Here is a 26,899-nt window from a genome sequence, read left to right as displayed (position 1 = left end):
TCCAACTTCATTTAGGGTCAAGATGTAGCTCCATCCATAAAAACCAAGCTACCACAACTATCAGTTCCATGTGTACACATCCTTCTATCATCTTTCTCCCCAACCTGTTCTATTACAATAAATATTTCTTTTCCAAAGTTCCCCTTATCCTCCCAATTGCACCCACTCTCATAGCCCTTAACTACCAGATATTAGAAAGCTGCCTCTCCTCTTTCTTACGGGGGCACACACCTCACTCTGCTAGCACCCACCTGGGATGATTTGGTTCTATTGAGAGGAACTGGGGCTATTTCTGGGTTCTTCACCCAAAAGGTCATTTGCAATGCTAGATTACCACTGCCCATCCTTTGCCTCTTAGTTTGAGGTAGATTAGTATGATATGCACTTCTCACCTTAATTCTAACTACCACTCTCTGCCAGTTGAATTAGCAATTCTCCAACAATGTAAAAATTTGCAGCCCCAGGTATTGATATTCACTGATACTGATATTCAGTGATTATAATCATACAAATTTTGGTGGAGAGAACTTTAGGAGGCTTTAAGTGTGTGCTATGAATAGCTTGAAATGATTTTTGACCCAGAAGTCTAAATATAATAAGAACTTATCCATTATAATAAGGCTTATGTAGCCCCTCTGATGAAAATACATGAAAATATGTATGAGACGTAATATACTAATTGTAATCTCTTTTCTTAAAATAGCTCAATGAAAAATACGTAGCCTATTTCTGCAGTAAAATGAATAAATAGTAATGTTTATAATCTTTCAAATATTATCCATAAAAGTGACAAATTTGTATTTGCTAATCTCTTCAATTTTAAAAAGCAGTGAATTTTCTTTGCTTTCCTGAGATTATATCAAAGGCAAGCTGCACTGAGGAAAAACTGTCAGTCAACTTTTAGGTATCCAAAAGAGGAAAACATTACAGCAAACACTAACTTTACACAAGAGTAAGCAGAATAATAATAAATTAGGAGGAATGTCTGTCAAATTAGCATCAGGATAAAGAGTGTTTAATTTATTTTGTGGGAACATGATCTATAAAGAGAGAGAAGTGTGAAGTGGGTTTTGTGATGTTTAAAGGGGAATCCCAAGTAGCTTCCAGTTCAAATGCAGACAGATTTGCCAAGTTTGCCAAAATAGGGAGGCTATCAACAGACTAACAGCAAGTCAGGACATATTCACAAGCCTTGCAAGCCTCTCTCTGCAGTTGTACAAACCAGATTTGAATGCTTATTTTTAAATCATGCATGCACTTGCAGAAAACACAATCACAAATTAACATCAATATTTAATCTTTTAAAGTTTGCATAATTCTAACTTCTCCTAGAATTATGAGTATTTTCTTAGTTCTATTCAACTTCTCATTTTAGTAGTACAATATGATTATTTACACTAAGAAACAGTTTTCCAACCATGCAATGAGGACCTGGAGAATAGCTTCCATCAACTCATAATATAGGAGGGCTTTTTGTTTGTTTGTTTCAAAGATCGTCAGTCAGCCTCTAAAACGAGTTATCTATATTTGCTTAGCTGGGCACTTAGCAAATCTTTAAGAAAAGGAGATACTTAAGACTAAAAACACAACTTCTGACCCCATTTGAGCAGTCAGGTCTTTGATCGTCTAATCTCTGGGTATCATTTTGTCCAGCAGAGACCTGCTGTTGCCCCATCAACTTTAAAATGCCAAGAGCACCTTGAGTTCCGTTATGATAAAGTGGAAAAGGCCTGTGCCCTAAGCACCAAGCATCTATGCAGGATGCCTACCACCCAACTAGTCTATATCCAAATTAGTCACCTGAGATTCACTATAGATCCTCTCATTAGATAGCCTAGAACTAAAGATGGGGTATGTGTAGTAACTCTCCAAACTAATCTTTGCTGACACCCCCATCTGTTTTTTACTCCCTCAGAGGGTGTGGCCTGGTATTTCACAAATTCTTGATGACAAAGATCATGCTTCTACTATAGCAGGTCCTGCCTTGCTGCCATCTGGCAGCATGTACTTTATTAGTTTCAGAATTTTACAGCTTTTCCTTTCCTCTTTTTTTCCCTCTGTCTCTTAGCTTTAAACCCATTTTACTTGCAGTCCCCAATGGAGCCTCTTAAAATGCAGATTTTCAAGCACTACTCCTAGAAATTTGAATTCATTAAGTCTGGAGTGGAGCTGGGGAAGCTATTTAACAAGCACCTTCCAGGTGACTGTAATGCAGGCCAGAGGACACTTTGAGAAACATCATTCATAGTTATAACTGACACTACATTAAGCTGCCTTCTAAGAGTTCTTAGGTTTTTATTTTATTTAGTGTATATGTTCTATAGCATTAATTAAATCATAAACTAATAAGGATATTTTTTTATTCCTCGACAAGTTGTAGCTGTTGAAGAGCAAAGAGCTATTCTAACAAGATAAAAGTTACCAAGAATAAATGTAAGGGACTTCCTTGGCAGTCCAGTGGTTAAGACTCCATGCTTCCACTGCAGGGGGCACAGGTTCAAACCCTGGTCTGGGAACTAAGATCCCACATGTCACGAGGCGTGGCCAAAAAATTAAAAATTAAAAAAAATAAATAAATGCGGGACTTCCCTGGTGGCGCAGTGGTTAAGAATCTGCCTGCCAATGCAGGGGACATGGGTTCGATCCCTGGTCCAGGAAGATCCCACATGCTGCGGAGCAACTAAGCCCGTGCACCACAACTACTGAGCCTGTGCTCTAGAGCCCGTGAGCCACAACTACTGAGACCACGTGCCACAACTACTGAAGCCTGTGTACCTAGAGCCCGTGCTCCGCAACAAGAGAAGTCACTGCAATGAGAAGTCCGCGCACTGTAACAAAGAGTAGCCCCCACTCGCCACAACTAGAGAAAGCCTGCGCACAGCAACGAAGACCCAACGCAGCCAAAAATAAATAATTTTTAAAAAGAATAAATGTAAGATTTCTACACTTGAGTACAATTGGGGGAGATATGGTTTTGTGAGAGATGACTTGGGCGTTTTACTCAACAATAAAGTCGGTATGAGTCAAGATAGAATGTGGATGTCAAAAATGTTAATGCAATTTCATCCTGCATTGAAAGGAGATTGATGTTTTGAACAAAGGATGGATAGTTCTGGTCTACGGCATGCCACGGACTACACTTGCAGTACTCGAAGTACTCCACTGATTTCTGAGTTTCACAACTTAAAGCAAACATAAACAGATGTTAAAGTTCAGAGAAATGAGAATAGAATGCTAGAGGAATAAAAATTAAGTTATAAAAGAGTTTACTAGAAGAACCAATCAAGCTGGGAGTTTTAGCTTAGGGAAAACATGAATCTGAGGAGAGTTTAGTTCTGGACAGAATAGCTTTCTTCACATACCTAAAGGGCTTTCACAGGGAAGCAGGATTATCCTTGTTCTGTATAGTCTTGGGGAAGAACTAGGGTTTGCAGAGAAGCTACAAGGACATGTATTTCATCTTAAGTTAAGGAAGACTCAAATCAACAGCTGTCCAAAAAATGGAACGCAGTGTTCAGAAAGAATGAGTTTCCTGTTATTGAAGGAATTCAAGCTTAGCCTAAAGAACTTGGCAGAAGTTATTCAGCAGAAATGGAGAGAAAATGTAAACAAAAGACAAGTATGTGAATTAAATGACTTTTAAGATCCCTTGCAATGCTGAGATTCTATAATTCCTTTGATATTCTGATAGAAACAGCTAGTTTTGCAAAGATAGGAATATTTAAAATAAATATTCCAGGATGGGAACAAAGGAGACCGAAGGCTAGTAAGACAATAAAGAAGCTATTGCTGTAATTCAAGTGTAATTTACTGAAGCTATGAAAAAGATAAGAGGAATGATCCAAAAAACAAAGCAGAAACGAAATTAGAAGCTGTCAATAATGGATTTGAAAAAAATGCATGCACACATGAATAGAGCCAACTGATCTTTGACAAATAATCAAAGGCAATACAATGGGGCAAAAATAGTCTTTTCAAGAAAGTGGTGCTAGAACAATTGGACATCAACATGCAAAAAAAAAAAAATTGATACAGACTTTATACCCTTCACAAAAATTAATGCAAAATCGCTCAAAGACCTAAATGTAAAACGCAAAACTACAAAACTAAATGTAAAATGCAAAAACTACAAAAGTATAAAACTTCTAGAAGATAAAGCATGACCTTGGGTCTAGATGACCTTGGGTATGGCAGTTCCTTTTTTTTTTTTTTTTTTTTTTGTGGTACGCAGGCCTCTTACTGCTGTGGCCTCTAGTTGCAGAGCACAGGCTCCGGAGGCGCAGGCTCAGCGGCCATGGCTCACGGGCCCAACTGCTCCGCGGCATGTGGGATCTTCCCAGACCGGGGCACAAACCCGTGTCCCCTGCATCGGCAGGCGGACTCTCAACCACTGCGCCACCAGGGAAGCCCCTGGCAGTTCCTTTTTAGATACAACACCAAAGGCAAAATCCATGAAAGAAAGAATTGATAAGCTGGACTTCATTAAAATAAAAAACTTCTGCTCTATTAAGAACAATGTCAAGAGAATGAGAACACAAGCCACAGAATGGGAGAAAATATTTACAAAAGACACAACTGATAAAGCATTATTATCCAAAATACACAAAGAATGGGACTTCCCTGGTGGCACAGTGGTTAAGAATCCGGCTGCCAATGCAGGGGACATGGGTTCGATCCCTAGTCCGGGAAGATCCCACATGCTGCAAAGCAACTCAGCCCATGTGCCACAACTACTGAGCCACACTCTAGAGCCCGTGAGTCACAACTACTGAAGCCCACGTGTGTAGAGCCCATGCTCCTCAATAAGAGAAGCTACCACAATGAGAAGCCCACGCACAGCAACGAAGAGTAGCCCCCACTCACTGCAACTAGAGAAAGCCCGTGCACAGCAACGAAGACCCAATGCAGCCAAAATAAAATGAATTTAACAAAAACAAACAAAAGAACCCAAAATACACAAAGAACTCTTAAAACTCAACAATAAGAAAACAACCCAATTAAAAAGTGGGCCAAAGACCTTACAGACACTTTACCAAATAAGATAAACAGATGGCAAATAAGCATATGAAAAGATGCTCTACATAATATGTCATCAGAGAAATGCAAATTAAAACAACAGTGAGATATCACTATACCTATTTGAGTGGCCAAAACCCAGAAGACTGACAACACTAAGTGCTGGTAAGGCTATGGAGCACTGGGATTCTCATTCATTGTTGGTGGGAATGCAAAGTAGTACCGGCACTTTGGAAGACAGTTTGGCAGCTTCTTACGATCCTAAACATATTCTTTCCATTTGATCCAGCAATCGCTCTCCTTGGTGTTTACCCAAAGGCGTTGAAAACACATCTAAACTAAAACCTGCACACAGATGTTTACAGGAGCTTTATTCATAACTGCAAAACTTGGAAGCAACCACAATGTCCTTCAGTAGGTGAACGAATAAATAAACTGTGGAACATCCAGACAATGGAATATTATTCAGGACCAAAAAGGAATGAGGTATCAAGCGACAAAAAGACATGAAGAAACCTTAACTGCAAATTACTAATCCAAAAGGGCTACTATATGACATTCTGGGAAAGACAAAACTATGGACACAGTAAAAAGATCAGTGGTTGCCAGGGGTGAGTGGGCGTGGCACAGAGTATGTTTAGGGCAGTGAAAATACTCTGTATGATACTATAATGATGGATACACATCATTATATATTTGTTCAGACTCAGAGAATGTACAACACCAAGAGTAAACTGTAAGGTAAACTGTGGACCTGTGTGTGATTATGACATGTCAAAGTAGGTTCATCAGTTGTAACAAAGGTACCACTTTGGTGGAGGATGGTGATAATGGGGGAGGCTGTGCATGTGTGGGAACAGGAAATCTCTGTCTTTTCCCCTCTATTTTCCTGTGAGCCTAAAACTGCTCTAAAAAAAAAAAGTCAATTAAAACATGCATACAAAGCAAAAATGATATGACTGATAAGGGATTAATATCCAACATAAACAAACAGTTCATACAACTCAACATCAAAAAAAAAAAAGACAAGCCGACTGAAAAATGGGCAGAAGAACTGAATAGACATTTTTCCAAAGAGGAAATGCAGATGGCCAACAAGCACATGAAAAGATGCTCAACATAGCTAATCATCAGGGAAATGCAAATCAGAACCACAAAGAGGTATCACCTCACACCTGTCAGAACGGCTATCATCAAAAAGAACACAAATAACATGTTGGTGAGGATGTGAAGAAAAGGGAACCCTTGTACACTGTTGGTGGCAATGTAAATTGGTGCAGCTACTGTGGAAAACAGTATGGTGGTTTCTCAAAAAACTAAAAATAGAACTACCATATGACCCAGCAACTCCACTCCTGGGTATATATCCAAAAAAAACGAAAACACTAATTTAAAAAGATAAATGCACCCCAACATTCCTAGCAGCATTATTTACAACTGCCAAGATATGGAAGGAACCTAAGTGTCCATCAACAGATGAATGGATAAAGAAGATGTTGTGTGTGTGTGTATGTGTGTGTGTGTGTATGCACACACATACATACACAATGGAATACTACTCAGCCATAAAAAACAACGAAGTTTTGCCATTTGCAGCAACATGGATGGATTTGCAGGGCATCATGCTAAGTGAAATCAGTCAGACTGAGAAAGGCAAATACTGTATGATATCACTTATATGTGGAATCTAAAAAATACAACTAGTGAATATAACAAAAAAGAAGCAGACTCACAGATATAGAGAACAAACTAGTGGTTACCAGTGGAGAGGGAGGGGAGGAGTAATACAGGGGCAGAGGAGTGGGAGGTACAAACTATTGGGTATAAGATAGGCTCAAAGATGTATTATACGACATGGGGAATATAGCCAATATTTTGTAATAACTGTAAACAGAAAATAACCTTTAAAACTGTAGTAAAAATGTGTAGAAAAATAAAAATAATAAAAAGTAAAAAAAAAAAAGCATGCAAAGCAAAGGAAAAAGGGGAGAAAACATGACTCCAAGGACCTAGAAAATAAAGGTAACTGGGAAGACAGAACTATTTGTGGGATGGGGAAAAAATGTTTAATAAATGTAACAAAGTTTTGAACATTTCAAGAATTCACTTCAGTAAGAATTCTAATGGGAGATGGTGAAAGCATCTGGAGATACAGTCATACATTACATACATCTAAAAATCACCACTAAATGCTTGGATAACCTTTTATAAGCCTCCGGAAAATAGTGAAGCTTATTCTAGAGAATGGGTAGTGTGGCTTCACATCCAAGTTGTGAAATCTAGAAAGGAAACCTAATAGTAAATCAACTCATTTAAAATGCTGAATCAAGAAGCCTAAAGAGCACCAGACTGGGAGTAAGGCAACCTGCATCCTAGCCCCTACTGTGACTCTAGCTTAAATAAATTGTTTACCCTCCTGGGGCCCCAAAATCCTCATCTATGAAATAAGAATGACATAAGCTTTTAAATAAGCTTTTCTCAAACTGGCGTTCCTTGAAACATTAATAGTTATATCTTTATGTCCGTATGTTTGTTAAGTAAGTTTAAGTAAATTTGGAAAATGTCAGACTAGATAATTTCTATGGTCTGCTGCTCTAACATGGTGTAATTCTGATCCAAATATATAGTTACCTTAATGAATTTAAATCTAATGTATATACAGATATACTATTTGCTTTTGATTATCTCATAGAGAGGAGTATCAACGAATGTAAAATGGGTGACAATCCTTTTGAGAAAATTTCATACCTCGACAGTGGCGATTGAGAGCAGAAAGCAAAGAGTCTAATAACAAGAGGGACAAAAACTGAGAAAGGACTGGATAATTAACGTAATAAATGTAAATAATGCTTTTCATTCTGTTTGTCTATCCTTCTAAATGATCTTTTCCTTCAAATTCTTAGACAAGGTGCTAAGAACAGAATTACCCAACTACAGGTTCAACCCATTTGATTTTTTAAAAATTCATTTTTAGGCAAAATGGAGAAAAGGATTCAATATTTTGACTGTGGCAATAAACTATCATCTTTATGTTACACACAGTGTCTCACCTGGAGCCATTACTACATATAAGACAAATATGAATTTTGAATGGCTGAGTTCTATATCATTTAGTATGACATATGGTCAGCCTTCTGTAGCCAGATAAAGAAAGATCAGACTACAGAGAATTTTTAACACAATAAAGTGGGTCTTCCTATCTCCCTTTTTCTAAGCTTTCACAGCTACAGTTGGTTGCCTAAATGAAGGGTTATGTTCTGGGCAGTTTTTTGCTAACATTATTGTTAATTCTTTCTTCCACTTCCCTTCCTACAACAACCTATTCTCTATAGTGTCTATCAAGATGGTTGTTGTTTTTCTAAGTCAGTATACCACATACAAGAAGAAACTGATGAGATTTATAGAAGGAAGTGATAGAGCATTTATCAGCTCTCCTCTGATGGAATGTGATAAAAAGTAAATATAAATCAGCCAAAGTATGAGTTCACAAACAAAGAAAACATATTTCTAGGTGTTCCCTTGACTACCTTATCAACAAACACTGTTCAAAATAGGTAATTACAAAATAGCATATGAGGATAATCTAAGGCGTAAACTATTTTGAACAGCAACAAAAGTTTAAGATAAGGATTTGATTAAAGGGAATAGATTAAATATTTTTGTCTTTCATAAAATTACTTTTTGGCAATATAATCATACCAACCACCATCTACATAGTACCTTGCTCACTGTGAACACTATGTTAGAAAATTTATACACATTAATGCTATACTGACAATAAACATACAAAGTAAATAATTTTGCAGGTGAGGGTACCAAGACTCAGAGAGTCTAGGGCCCAGGGCCCTTAAATATTAAGAGGCCCAGGACCATACAAGTGACAAGTGGTAATGGTAGACTCAAAGCGAGCCTTGTTTTGGCATACCCAAGAGCCTTCTTACTGCTGAGGAAGAGATGCTAATTTACCAGTACAGGGCTTATCTGGATACAATTTTGCTAATACTATTTATCTTAAAAAAAAAAAGTTATCTACCTGTTCTTTCTTGGAAAAAAGCTCATGACACACTATTAAGTAGAGAAAAAAGTTACAGAAAAATGACTAGTATGATCCTATCTAAACAGAAAAATAACCTATACATGAGTACAGACAATCAAAAATACATATGTGTATAAATGCCTAAGCAAAATACTTTCCCCCTTCTTATTTCTGTAGTCTAGTTCCATCTGGGGCCAATAAAAGAGGTCTTTCCTAGATTAAGAAGGAATCTCAGGGGATCAATGCAGATTTAGTAACTTTTTAAGACATGGCTCAAGTCTTTACTCCTTGAGTAAAGTGCATCAGCAGTGCATCTGCTGCTTCCTCATATTGCCTACTTCGTTAATTTGGTTCACAATGTGCCTTATACTTTACACAACACTGCTCTGCGGGACTTCCCTGGTGGTCCAGTGGTAAAGAATCCACCTGACAATGCAGGGGATGCGGGTTCGATCCCTGGTCGGGTAACTAAGATCCCACGTGCCGCAGGGCAACTAAGCCCACGCAACACAATTACTGAGCTCATGGTCCTCAACTAGGGAGCCCGCGTGCAGCAAATTACAGAGCCCGTGCGCTCTGGAGCCTGCACAACACAACTAGAGAGAGAAAACCCACACGCCACAACTAGAGAGAAGCCCGCGCGCCGCAGTGAACGATCCTATATGCTTCAACGAAGATCCCATGTGCCGCAACTAAGACCCATCGCAGCCAAAAATAAATAAATAATAAATAAATCTTAAAAAAAAATACTGCTCTGGGATGTGCAAATATAGTGTTAGTCCCAAATACACTGTAAGCATCTTGAGGGCAGGACTTGGGTCTAACCAACTAAAGTGTTCCACAACTGAGATTAATCAAGTTCTCGGCGTTTATTCTTTTCCTGAAAATTTATACTATGAGCCAGGCACCAGCACAGGAGCAGAACATACACTAGTAACCAAATAAACAAGGTCTCTTCCTTACTGAATTTATATTTTGCTTGTGGGGGGTAGGGGCATGCAGGGGGCTGGAATATATGTAATAAGCAGTTATGCTACAAGGTAATAATGCATAAAAGAACACATGGAATTACTGGAACACCTAGGAGGACACTAAAGTAAAAGCATTCTGAAAAAAGTGAGATCAAAGCTGAGGCCTAAAGGATAAACAGAAGTTGGATAAAAAGATGGTGAAAAAGTACCCTCGGATATAGAGGTAAGAAACAGTAGCATGGCAAATTAGACGAACTGAAAATAGCACAGGTTGGCTGGAACCCAGAGCATGGGAGAGGGGGCAGAGGCTGAAAGAAAGGGTGGGAAAGTCTGGCAGGGGGCAGACCACATAGGGCTTGTAAGCCATGGATGGAGTTAAGGAGAGCTACTAAAGAGTTTTAACCAGTGGAGTGACAGGATCAGACTTGCCTTTTTATAAAAATCGCTCCAGTTACAGTGTGGAGAATGGATTAGGGAAGGGCAAGGCTGAAGGCTTAAGGAGCAATTCAGGCAAGAGATAATGGTGGCCTGAAGGAAGGCAGTGGCAGGGGAGATGGAGAGAACTGGACAGATTTGAGATTCTGAGAAGACTGCAGCACTGACAGGAAATGGGAGGTGAGGGAAAGAGACGAGTTAAAGAGGGCACCCAGATTCTCAGCTAGAGCATCGCCTGAGCTAGAAAACAGAAGTATGTTTAGGGAGGATGGAGGGGGCAGTTGAATGAGTTTGACTGTGAATTTACTGTATGATCATGAGATAGCTAAGAGGTTATGCTGCTAAGAGCTCTAAGTTAAGACTGTGATGGAATATGCATATTTGAGAGTTAATGGCATAAAGACACTAATTTAACCTGTGGAAATGGATGTGATCAATTTGGGGGAGAACAATTACAGAGTGAGGAAAAGAGTAGCTCTAAGACAGACTCCTGAGGAACTCCACTGTAAAGGACACAAAAGAGACTGAGAAGGGACACCCAGAGAGGTAAAAGGAAGATCAGAAATCCTTGGAGGGAGAAAAATCAAGTAATGAGATTATTTCAAGAAAGAGTGTTCCACAGTGTGTTTCTTAAATGTGTGTAGACTGACTGAAGCTCTCCTTCAGTAAAAGTAAATATCAGCAATTCTTCCTTCTATCCTCAATTCAGCTTCCAGCTTCTTTTTGTGGTGATGAAAATATGTGCAATGATTATTCTCCACTCCCCCCAAATGAGGTCCTCCTGATTTTCTTATTTCTAACATTTCCTCACTGAGACATGAGTCTCACCTCCAATTTTGTCACCACAGTAAATAATGACCAAACTCTGCCAATTTCATCTTTGTAATTGTTTTCACATCTTTTCTTCCCTTTCCATTCCCACTGTCACCGCCCTAATCCAGGTTCTAAGTACCATACAACTGGACAATTATGGTCTACTGGTCTCCCACTTCCTCTCTAGAGCAATGCTTTTCACATAGAATAACCATATTAATTATTTAAAATATTAACTTTAATTGCTTTATGCCACTGCTGAAAATTCCCCAATGATTTCCCATTATAATTGTTCACAAATTTCATTCATTTAGCAAATATTTATGTAGGGTAGTACTTCTCAAACTACCTATGCTAAGGTCCTGTTGTTTTTCTTTTTCTTTGAAGTTTTCAATCCATTGCAGACCAATATTGTAAAATGCAATAAAAAACGTTGTGGTAATGTTAAATTCCTAAAAAAAGTTTCTAAATTCTTGTTTTCAATTTTGGTATTTATCTTATCGTGGACTGGTAACAACAGTTCATGGTCCAGCAGTGATCTGTAGACCATATTCCAAACAGCCCCAGTGTTGATAATACATGGATAAAAAGACATTACAGTTCTGCCTTCAATGCATGCACTCAATGCAGGCAATTCTGCAATTCAGGGGAGACATTTTTGATTGTCACACAGGAGGAAGGAGGGAACTACTGGCATTGAGTGAATAGAGCCCAGAGATGCTGCTAAACATCCTATAATGAACAGGATATACCCCTTCCAACAAAGAATTATCCAGCCTAAAATGTCAAAAATGTCAAGGTTGAGAAACTCTGCTTTACAAGTGTAATGCAAATGAATAATTAGAAGACATTAAGAACAGAGCTATACACCCGAGAACTTGCAGTGTGTTTCACTGGCATAGTTTCACCCATTGTTGGAGCCCATTGGGCTGGCCAGCCTCCCGCCTCTCCACCAGTGTGTCACGCATTCCTTCCGCATCTACCTACTTGAAAGCAACCCTCCGTGATGAGGATGGGGTGGTGGTCCACAGAGTCCAGTGCCAAGAGGGAAAACCGTGTGGCTGACAGGGTCTTGGTGCTCTGGCCGGGTGTCAGGCCTGAGCCTCTGAGGTGGGAGAGCCGAGTTCAGGACATTGGACCACCAGAGACCTCCCAGCCCCATGTAATATCAATCAGCGAGAGCTCTCCCAGAGATCTCCATTTCAACTCTAAGACCCAGCTCCACTCAACGACCAGCAAGCTCCAGTGCTGGACACCCCATGCCAAACCATTAGCAGGACAGGAACACAACCCCACCCATTAGCAGAGAGGCTGCCTAAAATCATAATAAGTTCACAGACACCCCAAAATACACCACCAGACGCAGTCCTGCCCACCAGAAAGACAAGATCCAGCCTCATCTACCAGAACACAGCCATCAGTCCCCTCCACCAGGAAGCCTACACAACCCACTGAACCAACCTTACCCACTGGGGGCAGACATCAAATACAACAGGAACTACGAACCTGCAGCCTGTGAAAAGGAGACCCCAAACACAGTACGTTAAGCAAAATGAGAAGACAGAGAAATACACAGCAGATAAAGGAGCAACGTAAAAACCCACTACACCAAACAAATGAAGAGGAAATAGGCAGTCTACCTGAAAAAGAATTCAGGGTAATGATAGTAAAGATGATCCAAAATCTTGGAAACAATGGAGAAAATACAAGAAACGTTTAACAAGGACCTAGAAGAACTAAAGAGCAAACCATGATGAACAACACAATAAATGAAATTATAAGTTCTCTAGAAAGAATCAATAGCAGAATAACTGAGGCAGAAGAACAGATAAGTGACCTGGAAGATAAAATAGTGGAAATAACTACCACAGAGCAGAATAAAGATAAAAGAATGATAAGAATTGAGGACAGTCTCAGAGACCTCTGGGACAACATTAAACTCACCAACATTCGAGTTATAGGGGTCCCAGAAGAAAAAGAGAAAAAGAAAGGGACTGAGAAAAAATTTGAAGAGATTATAGTTGAAAACTTCCCTAACACAGGAAAGGAAATAGTCAATCAAGTCCAGGAAGCACAGAAAGTTCCATACAGGATAAATCCAAGGAGAAACACGCCAACACATATTAATCAAACTATCAAAAATTAAATACAAAGAAAAAATATTAAAAGCAGCAAGGGAAAAGCAACAATGACATACAAGGGAATCCCCATAAGGTTAACAGCTAATCTTTCAGCAGAAACTCTGCAAGCCAGAAGGGAGTGGCAGGACATATTTAAAGTGATGAAAGGGACAAACCTACAACCAAGATTACTCTACCCAGCAAGGATCTCATTCAGATTCAATGGAGAAACTAAAACCTTTACAGACAAGCAAAAGCTAAGAGAATCCAGCACCACCAAACCAGCTTTACAACAAATGCTAAAGGAACTTCTCTAGACAGGAAACAGAAGAGAAAGAAAAGACCTACAATAACAAATGCAAAACAATTAAGAAAATGGTAATAGGAACATACATATCAATAGTTACCTTAAATGTAAATGGATTAAATGCTCCAACCAAAAGACAGAGACTGGCTGAATGGATACAAAAACAAGACCCTTATATATGCTGTCTACAAAAGACCCACGTCAGACCTATGGACACACGCAGACTGAAAGTGAGGGGACAGAAAAAGATATTCCATGAAAATGGAAATCAAAAGAAAGCTGGAGTAGCAATATTCATATAAGATAAAATAGACTTTAAAATAAAGAATGTTACAAGAGACAAGGAAGGACACTAAATAATGATCAAGGGATCAATCCAAGAAGAAGATATAACAATTGTAAATATTTATGCACCCAAAACAGGAACACCTCAATACATAAGGCAACTGCTAACAGCTAAAAAAGAGGAAATCGACAGTAACACAATAACAGTGGGGGACTTTAACATCTCACTTATACCAATGGACAGATCATCCAGACAGAAAATGAATAAGGAAACACAAGCTTTAAATGACACAACAGAGCAGATAGATTTAATTGATATTTATAGCACATTCCACCCAAAAGTGGCAGAATACACTTTCTTATCAAGTGCACATGGAACATTCTCCAGGACAGATCACATCTTGGGTCACAAATCAAGCCTCGGTAAATTTAAGAAAACTGAAATCATATCAGGCATCTCAACACTATAAGATTAGAAATCAATTACAGGGTAAAAGAATGAAAAAAACACAAACACATGGAGGCTAAACAATACGTTACTAAACAACCAAGAGATCACTGAAGAAATCAAAGAGGAAATCAAAAAATACCTAAAGACAAATTACAACGAAAATACGACAATCTAAAACCTATGGTATGCACTAAAAGCAGTTCTAAGAGGGAAGTTTATAGCAATACAAGCCTACCTCAAGAAACAAGAAAAATCTCAAATAAACAATCTAACCTTACACCTAAAGGAACTAGATACCTAAAGGAACTAGGGAAAGAAGAACAAACAAAACCCAAAGTTAGCAGAACGAAAGAAATCATAAAGATCAGAGCAGAAAGAAATGAAATAGAAACAAAGAAAACGATAGCAAAGATCAATAAAACTAAAAGCTGGTTCTTTGAGAAGATAAACAAAATTGATAGGGCTTCCCTGGTGGCACAGCGGTTGAGAGTCCGCCTGCCGATGCAGGGGACGCGGGTTCGTGCCCTTGTCCGGGAAGATCCCACATACCACGGAGCGGCTGGGCTCCTGAGCCATGGCCACTGAGCCTGCGCTTCCGGAGCCTGTGCTCCGCAACGGGAGAGGCCACAACAGTGAGAGGCCCACGTACCACAAAAAAAAAAAAAAAAAAAAAAAAAAATTGATAAACCATTAGCCAGACTCATCAAGAAAAAGAGGGAGGACTCAAATCAATAAAATTAGAAATGAAAAAGGAGAAGTTAGAACGGACACTACAGAAACACAAAGCATCATAAGAGAATACAACAAGCAATTCTCTGCCAATAAAATGAACAACCTGGAAGAATGGACAAGTTCTTAGAAAGGTATAACCTTCCAAGACTGAACCAGGAAGAAACAGAAAATATGAATAGACCAGTTACAAGTAATGAAGTTGAAACTGTGATTAAAAATCCTCCAACAAACAAAAGTCCAGGACCAGATGGCTTCATAGGTGAATTCTATCAAACATTTAGAGAAGACCTAACACCCATCCTTCTCAAACTCTTCCAAAAAATTGCAGAGGAAGGAACACTCCCAAACTCATTCTATAAGACCACCATCACCCTGATACCAAAACCAGACAAATATACTACAAAAAAAGAAAATTACAGGCCAATATCACTGATGAATATAAAATCCTCAACAAAATACTAGCAAACAGAATCCAACAACACATTAAAAGGATCATGCACCATGATCAAGTGGGATTTATCCCAGGGATGCAAGGAATCTTCAATATACAAAAACCAATCAATGTGATACACCATATTAGCAAATTCAAGGATAAAACCCATATGATCATCTCAATAGATGCAGAAAAAGCTTTTGACAAAATTCAACACCCATTTATGATAAAAACTCTCCAGAAAGTGGGCATAGAGGGAACCTACCTCAACATAATAAAGGCCATATACGACAAACCCACAGCAAACTCCGTTCTCAATGGTGAAAAACTGAATGCATTTCCTCTAAGATCAGGAACAGGACAAGGATGTCCACTATTGCCACTATTACTCAACATAGTTTAGGAAGTCCTAGCGACGGCAATCAGAGAAGAAAAAGAAATAAAAGGAATACAAGTTGGAAAAGAAGAAGTAAAACTGTCACTGTGTGCACATGACATGATACTATACATAGAGAATCCTAAAGATGCCACCAGAAAACTACTAGAGCTAATCAATGAATTTGGTAAAGTTACACGATACAAAATTAATGCACAGAAATCTCTTGCATTCCCATACACTAACAACAAAAGGTCAGAAAGAGAAATTAAGGAAACAATCCCAGTCACCACTGCAACAAAAAGAATAAAATACCTATGACACAAACAGATGGAGAGATATACCATGTTCTTGAATTGGAAGAATCAATATTGTGAAAATGACTATACTACCCAAAGCAATCTACAGATTCAATGCAATTGCTATAAAATTACCAGTGGCATTTTTTACAGAACTAAAACAGAAAATCTTAAAATTTGTATGGAGACACAAAAGACCCCGAACAGCCAAAGCAGTCTTGAGGGAAAAAAACGGAGCTGGAGGAATCAGACTCCCTGACTTCAGACTATACTACAAAGCTACAGTAATCAAGACAATATGGTACTGGCACAAAAACAGAAATATAGATCAATGGAACAGGATAGAAAGCCCAGAGATAAACCCACGCACCTATGGTCAACTAATCTATGACAAAGGAGGCAAGGATATACAATGGAGAAAAGACAGTCTCTTCAATAAGCGGTGCTGGGAAAACTGGACAGCTACATGTAAAAGAATGAAATTAGAACACTCCCTAACACCATACACAAAAATAAACTCAGAATGGATTAGACACCTAAATGTAAGACCGGACACTGTAAAACTCTTAGAGGAAAACATAGGAAGAACGCTCTTTGACATAAATCACAGCAAGATCTTTTTTGATCCACCTCCTAGAGTAATGGAAATAAAAACAAAAATTAACAAATGGGACCAAATGAAACTTAAAAGCTTTTGCACAGCAAAGGAAACTACAAACAAGACGAAAAGACAACACTCAGAATGGGAGAAAATATTTGCAAATGAATCAACGGACAAAGGATTAATCTCCAAAATATATAAACAGCTCATGCAGCTCAACATTAAAAAAACAAACAACCCAATCCAAAAATGGGCAGAAGACCTAAATAGACATTTCTCCAAAGAAGACATACAGATGGCCAAGAAGCACATGAAAAGCTGCTCAACGTCACTAAATATTAGAGAAATTCAAATCAAAACTACAATGAGGTATCACCTCACACCAGTTAGAATGGGCATCATCAGAAAATCTACAAACAAATGCTGGAGAGGGTGTGGAGAAAAGGGAACCCTCTTGCACTGCTGGTGGGAATGTAAATTGATACAGCCACTGTGGAGAGTAGTATGGAGGTTCCTTAAAAAATGAAAAATAGAATTACCATATGACCTAGCAATCCCACTACTGGGCATATACCCAGAGAAAACCATAATTCAAAAAGACACATGCACCCCAATCTTCCTTACAGCACTATTTACAATAGCCAGGTCTAAATGCCCACTGACAGATGAATGGATAAAGAAGAAGTGGTACATATATACAATGGACTATTACTCAGCCATAAAAAGGAACGAAATTGGGTCATGCGTAGAGACGTGGATGGATCTAGAGACTGTCATACAGGGTAAAGTAAGTCAGAAAGAGAAAAACACATATTGTATATTAACGTGTATATCTGTAACCTAGAAAAATGGTCCAGGTGAACTGGTTTGCAGGGCAGAAATAGAGACACAGATGTTGAGAAGAAACATATGGACACCAAGGGGGAAAGCGGGGGCTGGGGTGGTGGTGGTGGGATGAATTGGGAGATTGGGATTGACATGTATACAGTGATGTGTATAAAATAGACAACTAATAAGAACCTGCTGTATAAAAAATAAAATTTTTTTAAAAAAAGGAATCCTAATTGAGACAGTTTGTCCACTCAAATTTTAAAACCCAAACAGATAGAGATCTTTATGCTTTCAGTCAATACCCTCACTGCCTTGAGAGAAATCTGAGATTTTATAAAATACCTCTACTCTTAAAAAGAAAAAAGGGAAGAAGGAGGGGTTGGGGGGAAGGGGGAGAAGCAGGAGGGGGAAAAAGAAGAGGAGGAGAAGGAGATGAAAAGGAGGAGGACAAAGAGGAAGGAGGAGAGGTAGTTTAACTCTTTAGCAGAGGAAGAGAGGCCAGAGAAGTTTAAACAGTTGTCTGATATCTAAATGCAAAGGTCAGATTTCTGTAGTTATTAACTATCTCTATATATTAACTATCTCTATATATACTCAATATGTAGAATTCTACCAGATCACTAAAGTACTGGATAATTTCTGAGTTCGAAGGCTGTCATTTATAAGTGCATATAGGAAATGGTAGGGGGTGAGGCCAGACCTATAGAGCTTCAGTGTTTTAATAATTCCTCCCTTCCTTTTCACCCCCAAACCTATTTTGTCTAAGTTCTCACAACCTTTACATACATGGAAAGCTTTGTAAATTTCCTTGAGAATTAATTCAGGAAGAAAGGCAAACATGGAACACATATCATGGAACACATATCATGGAACACATATCATGGAACACATATCATAGGATATTCTCTGACATAAAATTCAAGGCTTTATTGACTACTTGATTCTTAGATCTCTTCAATATCTGGAGAGGCAGTTCAGAATATAGACCCTGGAACCAGACATCCTGATTTCCAAACCCAGTTCTGCCAATTAATAGTTGTACAAACTTAGTGAGTCATTTCCTTTACCTCTTTTTCTCCTGGTTCCTGGACCAGGAGAACCAAGTTCTAGTCCTAGTTCTGCCTGTGACTTGCTTAGTGACCTTGGGGCACAGTTTCTGCATCTGTACAGAGAAGGAGTCAGGGGACTGTAGTAGATCAGTTCTCAACCAAGGGTGATTTTGCCCCCAGGGGATGTTTGACAATGTCTGGAGATACTTCTGGTTGTCACCACTAGGGGTGAGATGGGGAGTGTTACTTGGCATATAGTGGGTAGAGGCCAGTGATGCTGCTAAACATCCTACAATGCAAAGGACAGCCAGCACCCCATGACAATTATCCGGCTCAAAATGTCAGTGGTGTCACAGTTGCAAAACCCTTGGCTCCAGCTCCCTCAAAGACCACCACAGAGGTCCCCAAGAAGTGGGGCTGAGAAAGCCCATTTTAACGGTTTTATGTTATGGGTTTTCATGAGAAAAGAACAATGTAAGAGTTAACAGCATGGGACTTTCCTGGTGGTCCAGTGGCTAAGACTCTGGGCTCCCAACGTAGGGGGCCCAGGTTTGACCCCTGGTCAGGGAACTAGATCCCACATGCCGCATCTAAAGATCCCTCATGCCGAAATGCAGATCCCACATGCCGCAACTAAGACCCGGCACAGCCAAATAAATAAATAGAAAAAAAAAAAGAGTTAACGGCATGGACTCTGAGGCCAGACTGCCTGAGTTCAAATGTGACTCCACCACTTACTAACTATATGTCTTGGACCAATTACTCAACCTTTCTGACACTCAGTTTCCTTCTCCATAAAATGGGGACAATATAGTATCTACCTCATAAGGTTGTTGTGAGGATTAAGTAAGTTAATATATGTAAAGCATTTAGAAGGGTGCTGGCCCTATATAGGTATTAGCTAACATCATCATCACCACCTAAATATGGGGATAAAATGGAAAAAAACACCAACCATTTCACTTTGGGAGTCACATGAGTTAGGTTCCTCAGTGGAAAGGTTTTGAAGGCTGAACAAATTCAAGCACAGTTCCTCACACTGTCAGAAACTCTGCTCTCCCTCCTTCCCATCTCCCACTCTTTCCTCTCTAATGCTTTCGCGGCTGCTTAAGCACTCAGATGCAAATGTTCTCACGGTTTGGAGGCAATACAAACTACTTGTACCCATTCTATAATGCAAAAAGTAATTGGAGGAGGTAGTTTGTTACACACCAAGAAATTGTTTTTATCTTTTAGTAGAAAAGGACAGGCACGTCTGCCTATGCTCTGTAAGGAGCTGCAATTAAAGCCCTCGGGATCCAGGCCTCACCCTCTTCTCCACTGAAACCTCATGAAAGGAGTGGGTCATATCCGTCCCCCTGCTCCTTTGCTGTGCTGTCAGGGGAGCCGCCACAAGACAGAAACAGCCTGTGATAGTACCTTTTTGTTTGTTTTTTAATTACACAAGTAGAAATATAATATCCCAGTTAAACATTCAGAGAAGGGGTACACAGAGTGAAAGAACAAAAATCTCCCTCTATGTCCATCCTAAATTCCCTTTCACAGAAGTAAACAATTTTTTCAATTTAATGAGTCCATATGGACTTCTGTAATGCATCTGCTTCAGATTTTTTAAATTACTAAAACATATCTGTACATTTAGAGCTATACCATTTTAAGATTCGCCTCCCTCTATTTCATAATGAGGATGGGAGGATGCAGCATAGTTTATTTAATCATTTCCTTACTGGTGGACATTTAGGTAAAAACTTAGACTTCAACTTCATAGTGACCCGATTATTGATTTATAAGTAACTCAACTGTAGTTGCCAGCAAATCTAATCCATTGGTGATTCTACAGAGAGCTCTGCCTCCCCAAAAGAAAGAAATCACTCTAAAAGTCTGTTTATAAATAAAAAATGCCAACTGAATTTACATATAATTTGACTCTGAGATATAAGCACAACTACATTATTTCTATTCAAATGTAAGTAAATTTAACCTGAAAAATTAAAACCAATGGAAAAATTAATTCAAGGTTAAATTTTTCAGCTTATTAAAAGGCACCCATAGTATTTTTAGGTTGTCTGCTTTATTTCTATATCCTGCTCTAGAGATTCTGGAAATCACATGATCATAAGGCCATTTTCTTCTTCTAATTAAAAAAAAAAAAAGATAAATTCCCCAACCTGAGTTAGAATTAGTAAATTATTACATTCTTCATATTCAAGTATCATCTATAAGTACTCTGTGGAAAAGCAGAAAGGGTAAGTTTTGCATCTCTGACTAGTGAGCAATTGCTTTCTTTTCCTTTCTTAATAAATTACAGGCAGACTTGAACAGATGTCAGGTTGGCATTCAAAACCTAAAATATAGCTGAAAAGCAAGTTATGACTAATACAAGGAAAAAAGATGAATGTCAGGAAGCTTCATTTTTTTTTTTTTTTTTTTTTCAAATTTCAGATAAGCTCTTTAGCCTTAGGGTTCCTTTTACAGAGCCCTGGAGTTCGGTAAGATGTCTTAACCACCATGTAAATTGCAATCTCTCCTCATGAGTTGGGGGTGTGAAAATGCATTTTAAGAGTGTCAGTGTTTATGTTAATCTTAGCAAGAACTCCCTCTCTCCCAAATATGGCATGTACAAAACCGTAGTGCCCTTTCTTCCACTGTATTTTATTTGCACTGTTCTTAGCATGTGAAAGATGTCTGCATGTGACTGAAAGGCTCCTTATCTTCTCCGCAGCTCTACTCACAGAGTAACTGCAGTTTCACTTGTGATATCAGAAATGAGTTACTTTCCTCTAGAATTTCAAAAGAAACCTTAAAAATACAGATTGAAAATGGGCTTAAAGAGGGAGGCACAAAAAGGGGGACCAAAAAGAACAGTGTCAGTTTCAAAGAAAGGGCATACAAAACTCTAACCAGTGGCTTTCCTCCCCACTGGTCAGCCTGCAATATCTACAAGGTACAGGTCCACCCAAAGACAGGACAAGGCTTGAGGCCTTTAAGTCTCTACACTCTTTTCCTTTCAGCTCTAATACAGATAACTTCTGCCAAAGCCCCTTTCCTTGGATACATGTGAACCTAGTCCTAAAATTATATTACAATTCTTTAATTCTTTAACAATTATTTCACTGTTCTTTGAAAAAAAATTGTTACTGTTGTTTTGCTCTGACATTTATAGTTTAGAGGTAACTTGCCAGGGATGCCAAAAAATGAAGTTTCTCTGTGGAAACTATCTTTTCCAACAAAAGAGCTACAATGAGAACTGAGGTAATCAATTATTTATCCAGAGCACTATGCACAAAACTGCACACAAGGGAATAAGCGTGGTCAACGTCTGAAGAGGAGTACATGCATATGCCATCGACACCTGGGTGCACCCAAGGACTGCTGAGTTTATTCACCCATACTTCCAGATGCTGGTTTTTGATGCCCACATTTCTATCCTGGGACCCAAAAGGTACTTCTATATTATCCCACAAAGGATTTAAGGTCTTTCCTAACTTAACGGCTATCATTGTAGGCATTAGAGGATATTCTAACTAAATTGCTGAGGGTATCTGCTAAGTGCAAGGTTTAGGTCTAGTTTTCCTTGCTAATGCTTTCATGTGCTTTCAAGGAAGAGCCGCCCCATGTGGGTTTGGGTGAGTCCAACTGCTCCAGACAAAGAAAAAGTTAGTTACACTGATTAAATACTTACACTGATTAAAACAAGAACAACAAAAGTCTAAACTAATATCCCCCCAAAGTAATCCCTTTTCATACTTCTGCATATGACCTTTCTTCCATTCTCTATAGGGCTGGCTGTATGTGACTTCTTCTTTTCCCTTTTAAGGCCTTCCTTGACTTTAATTCTATAAAAATGTTACAACAAAAACAGGAAGTACTTGAATGCATTTCAAGAGAGAAACTAACATTTTGGAAACTCTAGGACACTTATTTCATGGGTATTACCTCATCTGATCCCTATATTTTCTGCATAAATGTGTGCCTCTGGTTAGTCCTTTAGTCTCTCTGTATCTCACTGGCAACATTCTGTATTACCTAAGGTATATTTGCAGTTTTCAAAAGCAACATGAAGTTTTTCAAGCAAAAGGAAAGAACTATATTACTTACAATTCTCAGTCTCATAAACACAATGACAGAAGATAATTCTAAATTTATCACTTTGTGAACTTGAAACTTTGATATATAGGCAAAAAGATTCATTTAGTTAAGATTCCTGTTTACAAAGTAGACATAACTCTAGGCTCCATGGTAAAAACAATGATTTGGTCTCAAGCCAAAAGTAAAAATGTTCTCTGCTTAAACAAAATAAAATAGTCCCATAACCTATGTTAATTATTCTTTTCTAATCCCTATTTTTTTTCCATTTGAATTGATTTAACCAATCATATCCAGTGTCCAGTGAGATCTCACAACCATATAGGTTGACGATTTAGTTAACAGAGAGAATGAGGAAAAAAATTAGCCAATTTTGTTTCCACCCGGCAGGGTAAAAGAATACAGGATATATATAAAAAAGGACACATGTAATGTCATTTTATTTATTTATTTATTTTTAATTAATTAATTTATTTTTGGCTGTGTTGGGTCTTCGCTGCTGCGCGCAGGCTTTCTCTATTTGCAGCAAGTGGGGGCTACTCTTCGTTGCGGTGCGCGGGCTTCTCACTGCGGTGGCTTCTCTTGCTGCGGAGCACGGGCTCTAGGTGTACGGGATTCAGTAGTTGCGGCGCACGGGCTTAGTTGCTCTGTGGCATGTGGGATCTTCCCGGACCAGGGATCGAACCCGTGTCCCCTGCATTGGCAGGCGGATTCTTAACCACTGCGCCACCAGGGAAGTCCCTGTAATGTCATTTTAAATTAAATGTAGCAATCTGTTCTTTTATATACCTTCATCAAAGCCCAATGAGAACTTTAAAATCACACTGCACTTAGAAGGCAATGAAATATTCTATTATGTAATTCCCCCAAAATTCAAACGAAAAAAGAACATTCTATTGGAAAATAAGGAATGATACGTGCACAGCAAGAGAATTATTTTTCAGCCATTTTACCATAAAATAAAGTAGCATAAGGACACTGAGAATCTTAATTCAGAATAAAGAAAAAAATGTCTTTCAGTTCAGCTCAAAAGCCAATGTACCTTTAGACTTAATGTCTTTTAAATCAAATTGATAACACAAGCTTCTGGATAGCAAAATGCCATAAAGCAAAAAAAATTTACTACATTAAAATAAGAACTCATTTATGCCTAACTAAGTCAGTATAAAAGTATTAGAAAAGTAAATCCATAAAAAAAGGTTCTGGGGATTTCCCTGGTGGTGCAGTGGTTGGGAGTCTGTCTGCCAGTGCAGGGGACACGGGTTCGAGCCCTGGCCTGGGAAGATCCCACATGCCGCAGAGCAGCTGAGCCCATGTGCCACAACTACTGAGCCTGCACTCTAGAGCCCATGAGCCACAACTACGGAGCCCACGTGCCACAACTACTGAAGCCCGTGCAGCTGGAGTCTGTGCTCCACAATAAGAGAAGCCAATGCAACAAGTAGCCCACGCACTGCAACTAGAGAAAGCCCAAGCACAGCAACGAAGACCCAATGCAGCTATAAATAAATAAATAAATAAAATATAGTAATTCTTTGTTTGCCTAAAATAAGTTAATGGTTAATGTTCCAATTAAATAAAAGATTTATTTAAAAAAAAGGTTCTGGGTAGTAGTACTCACCAACAAAACCGAAATTCAAGGTCCTTGGTCAAAAAGCACATTAACAACAACAAAAAGCATACTATATAATTCAACTAATTTCAATATGGATTGCAAAAACAGATTAAAGTCACTCAGAAATCCCAAATCTGTTTTTTTTTTTTTTTTTTTTTGCGGTACGTGGGCCTCTCACTGTTGTGGCCTCTCCCATCGCGGAGCACAGGCTCCGGACGCACAGGCTCAGTGGCCATGGCTCACGGGCCCGGCCACTCCGCGGCATGTGGGATCTTCCCAGACCGGGGCACGAACCCGTGTCCCCTGCATCGGCAGGCGGACTTTCAACCATGCGCCACCAGGGAAGCCCCCAAACCTGTTTTGATTTAATTTCAAACTCTTCAACAGCTGGCAGAGTCACAAATTGACTGAAATGAGTTTACTCCTTTACGTGTTATCTCCTCAACCTCAGACAGAGGCCCTAATGAGCAGGGTTTGGATAATGCACAAACAGGAACCTAGTATCTGAATAACTGAATCCTCAAAAGTTTCTAAACCGTGAGAAAATACTTATACTATAATTAAAAGATATAACTTATAGAGGCAGTAATTTTTCTACTTGTTGGCTGAAGAGTATACATGCTCAAAGAAACAATCATTAGACTATTTCTATATGGGGCTCAGGCTTGAAAACTAGTAAAAATATTCCACGAGAATAACTTAGAACATTTGGAATTACCCTTTAATCTCTGCTTATACCCCAAGTATACTTAAACAATATTTCCATGTCTTTATTTAAAAGTTTTATGGATTTATTGTGCCTCAAAATACACATTACCAAGATAGTGAACTACCATACTTTTAACTATTTTCCAAATTAAAATTCTGTTTTTTATGGACTTGGCCTTTGTATCTTTCAGATAAAAAAGTATGCTATTGCCATTTCAAGGTGTATAAAACTCAGGTGATGAGGGTCTCTGTCATTTTCGCTTAATCCAAATCCAAACTCGACCTTTAGCCAGTGAACAGGTGTGTGCTGTGCCTGTAATTTATCAGAGTGAGCAACCAGGCAGAAAAGCTACCAACAATAGGAGGTTGATAGAACCAAGCACTTAGTGCCTGGAAAGCAGTTCTTATCCCCACCATGATGAATGTACTTTTATCTCCCAGTAGCAATTTAAAGATAAAGAATGATGGAGGTGAAGGGAGTAATACATTTGTATTCCTTCAGTTTTTTTGGATACTGTTTTTAATACTAATAGTCTTCCAGAAGCTGTTATGTTATAAATTCCTTTCTCAGATATTCTGTTGCTCACATTCCAATCCAACCTATGATATGGATATGAAAACAGTCATGACAGCATTTCCACCAGGGCAAATAAAGCCATTTCACACACACAGATAAATTAAATAAACCTTCAAGAAAAAAGTGATAAATGACTAGTGCATTTCTTTGTATGCAACATGGAAATTCCAATGTCTATCCTGCATCTGTCCTTTTGCACAAATTTAAAACATGTCAAGTATCCATTTACTAGGTATGAAGATGCACCAACTGGGTAATAAAACAGTACAATAAGAAGAAACAACAGCTAATATTAGAACAATGCCCATAGTCTAATCGGTAATGACTATTCAGCAGGGTAAATCTGACCTCTAGTGAATCTTTACAGTCAGATGAAATCTCTAAATATGACCTATTAAAAGATTCATAAATATATAAATAAAATGAAATTTATAAATATGTCCTATAGAAAAACATACTTGAATACATAAAATCAAGCAACCACAAATATTTCTATGATTTCCCCATAAAATTAAAATGTAATTTAAAAAATCCTAATACTTCAAAGTTTTTTTTTTTTAACTTTTTTTTTTAAGTTAAAAATACTTTGTCGGGTCTGAAAAATAATTTCAAAACATTACTGAAAAGAGACTATCACATCCATTTTTTAAAAAAACAATACAAGATTTTATCAAAATTTCCTTTTTAAACTCACCCATCTGCTCCACAATCTCTGGAGGAAATACCCGGGAAGCAAACGCTCGTCGAAAAATATCTGAGAATTCCTTGTCCAGACCTCCTATTCCCATTTTTTCAAAGTTCCAGTCAGGATTGATAATAGACTGGCGATTTTCCTTGGTTTTAGCTTTGCCTATGTCAAACAAAGATAATCAAATGTGAGACAAGAACTTCATCACTAAATGTAAAAAGATAGAACTCCCTGGGTATCCTCAGTGAATAAAGAAAAGCTACCCTTATACAAAGATGAACAACATGCTCTTAGCTGATTTCTAAGAAGGATGAGTTTTGCTATATTCACTACTTTGTCTGGTCCCCATTTAGGGTCAGTAAAACACTTTCAAAATGACTAGCTAAACTCATGCTGTAGTCAATCCGTGGAGTCTGGTCTTATTAACCTCTAATCCTAACCAAGTTAACTAACTTGGTTGATTAGAAGAA

General features: G+C 38.5%; 1 protein-coding gene across 2 annotated transcripts in view; it reads right to left on the bottom strand.

Moving 5' to 3' along the window:
- NSF (N-ethylmaleimide sensitive factor, vesicle fusing ATPase) overlaps positions 1 to 26,899 on the bottom strand; it is a gene marked incomplete at its 5' end in the record, with an annotated part of 157,261 nt that overhangs the window by 79,633 nt on the left and 50,729 nt on the right. For both annotated transcript variants that reach the window (XM_082678887.1, XM_082678888.1), the window contains one exon: positions 26,436 to 26,591. In XM_082678887.1, coding sequence (XP_082535013.1) covers positions 26,436 to 26,591 — 156 coding nt within the window. The remainder of the gene's footprint in view (positions 1 to 26,435; positions 26,592 to 26,899) is intronic.

This window comes from Grampus griseus, assembly GCF_964374135.1.
Source record: "Grampus griseus genome assembly, chromosome: 20".
In the NCBI taxonomy this organism is placed as follows: Eukaryota; Metazoa; Chordata; class Mammalia; order Artiodactyla; family Delphinidae; genus Grampus; species Grampus griseus.
The sequence above is the reverse complement of the archived record's forward strand: the minus strand, read 5'-3'. Positions and strand labels throughout refer to the sequence as shown.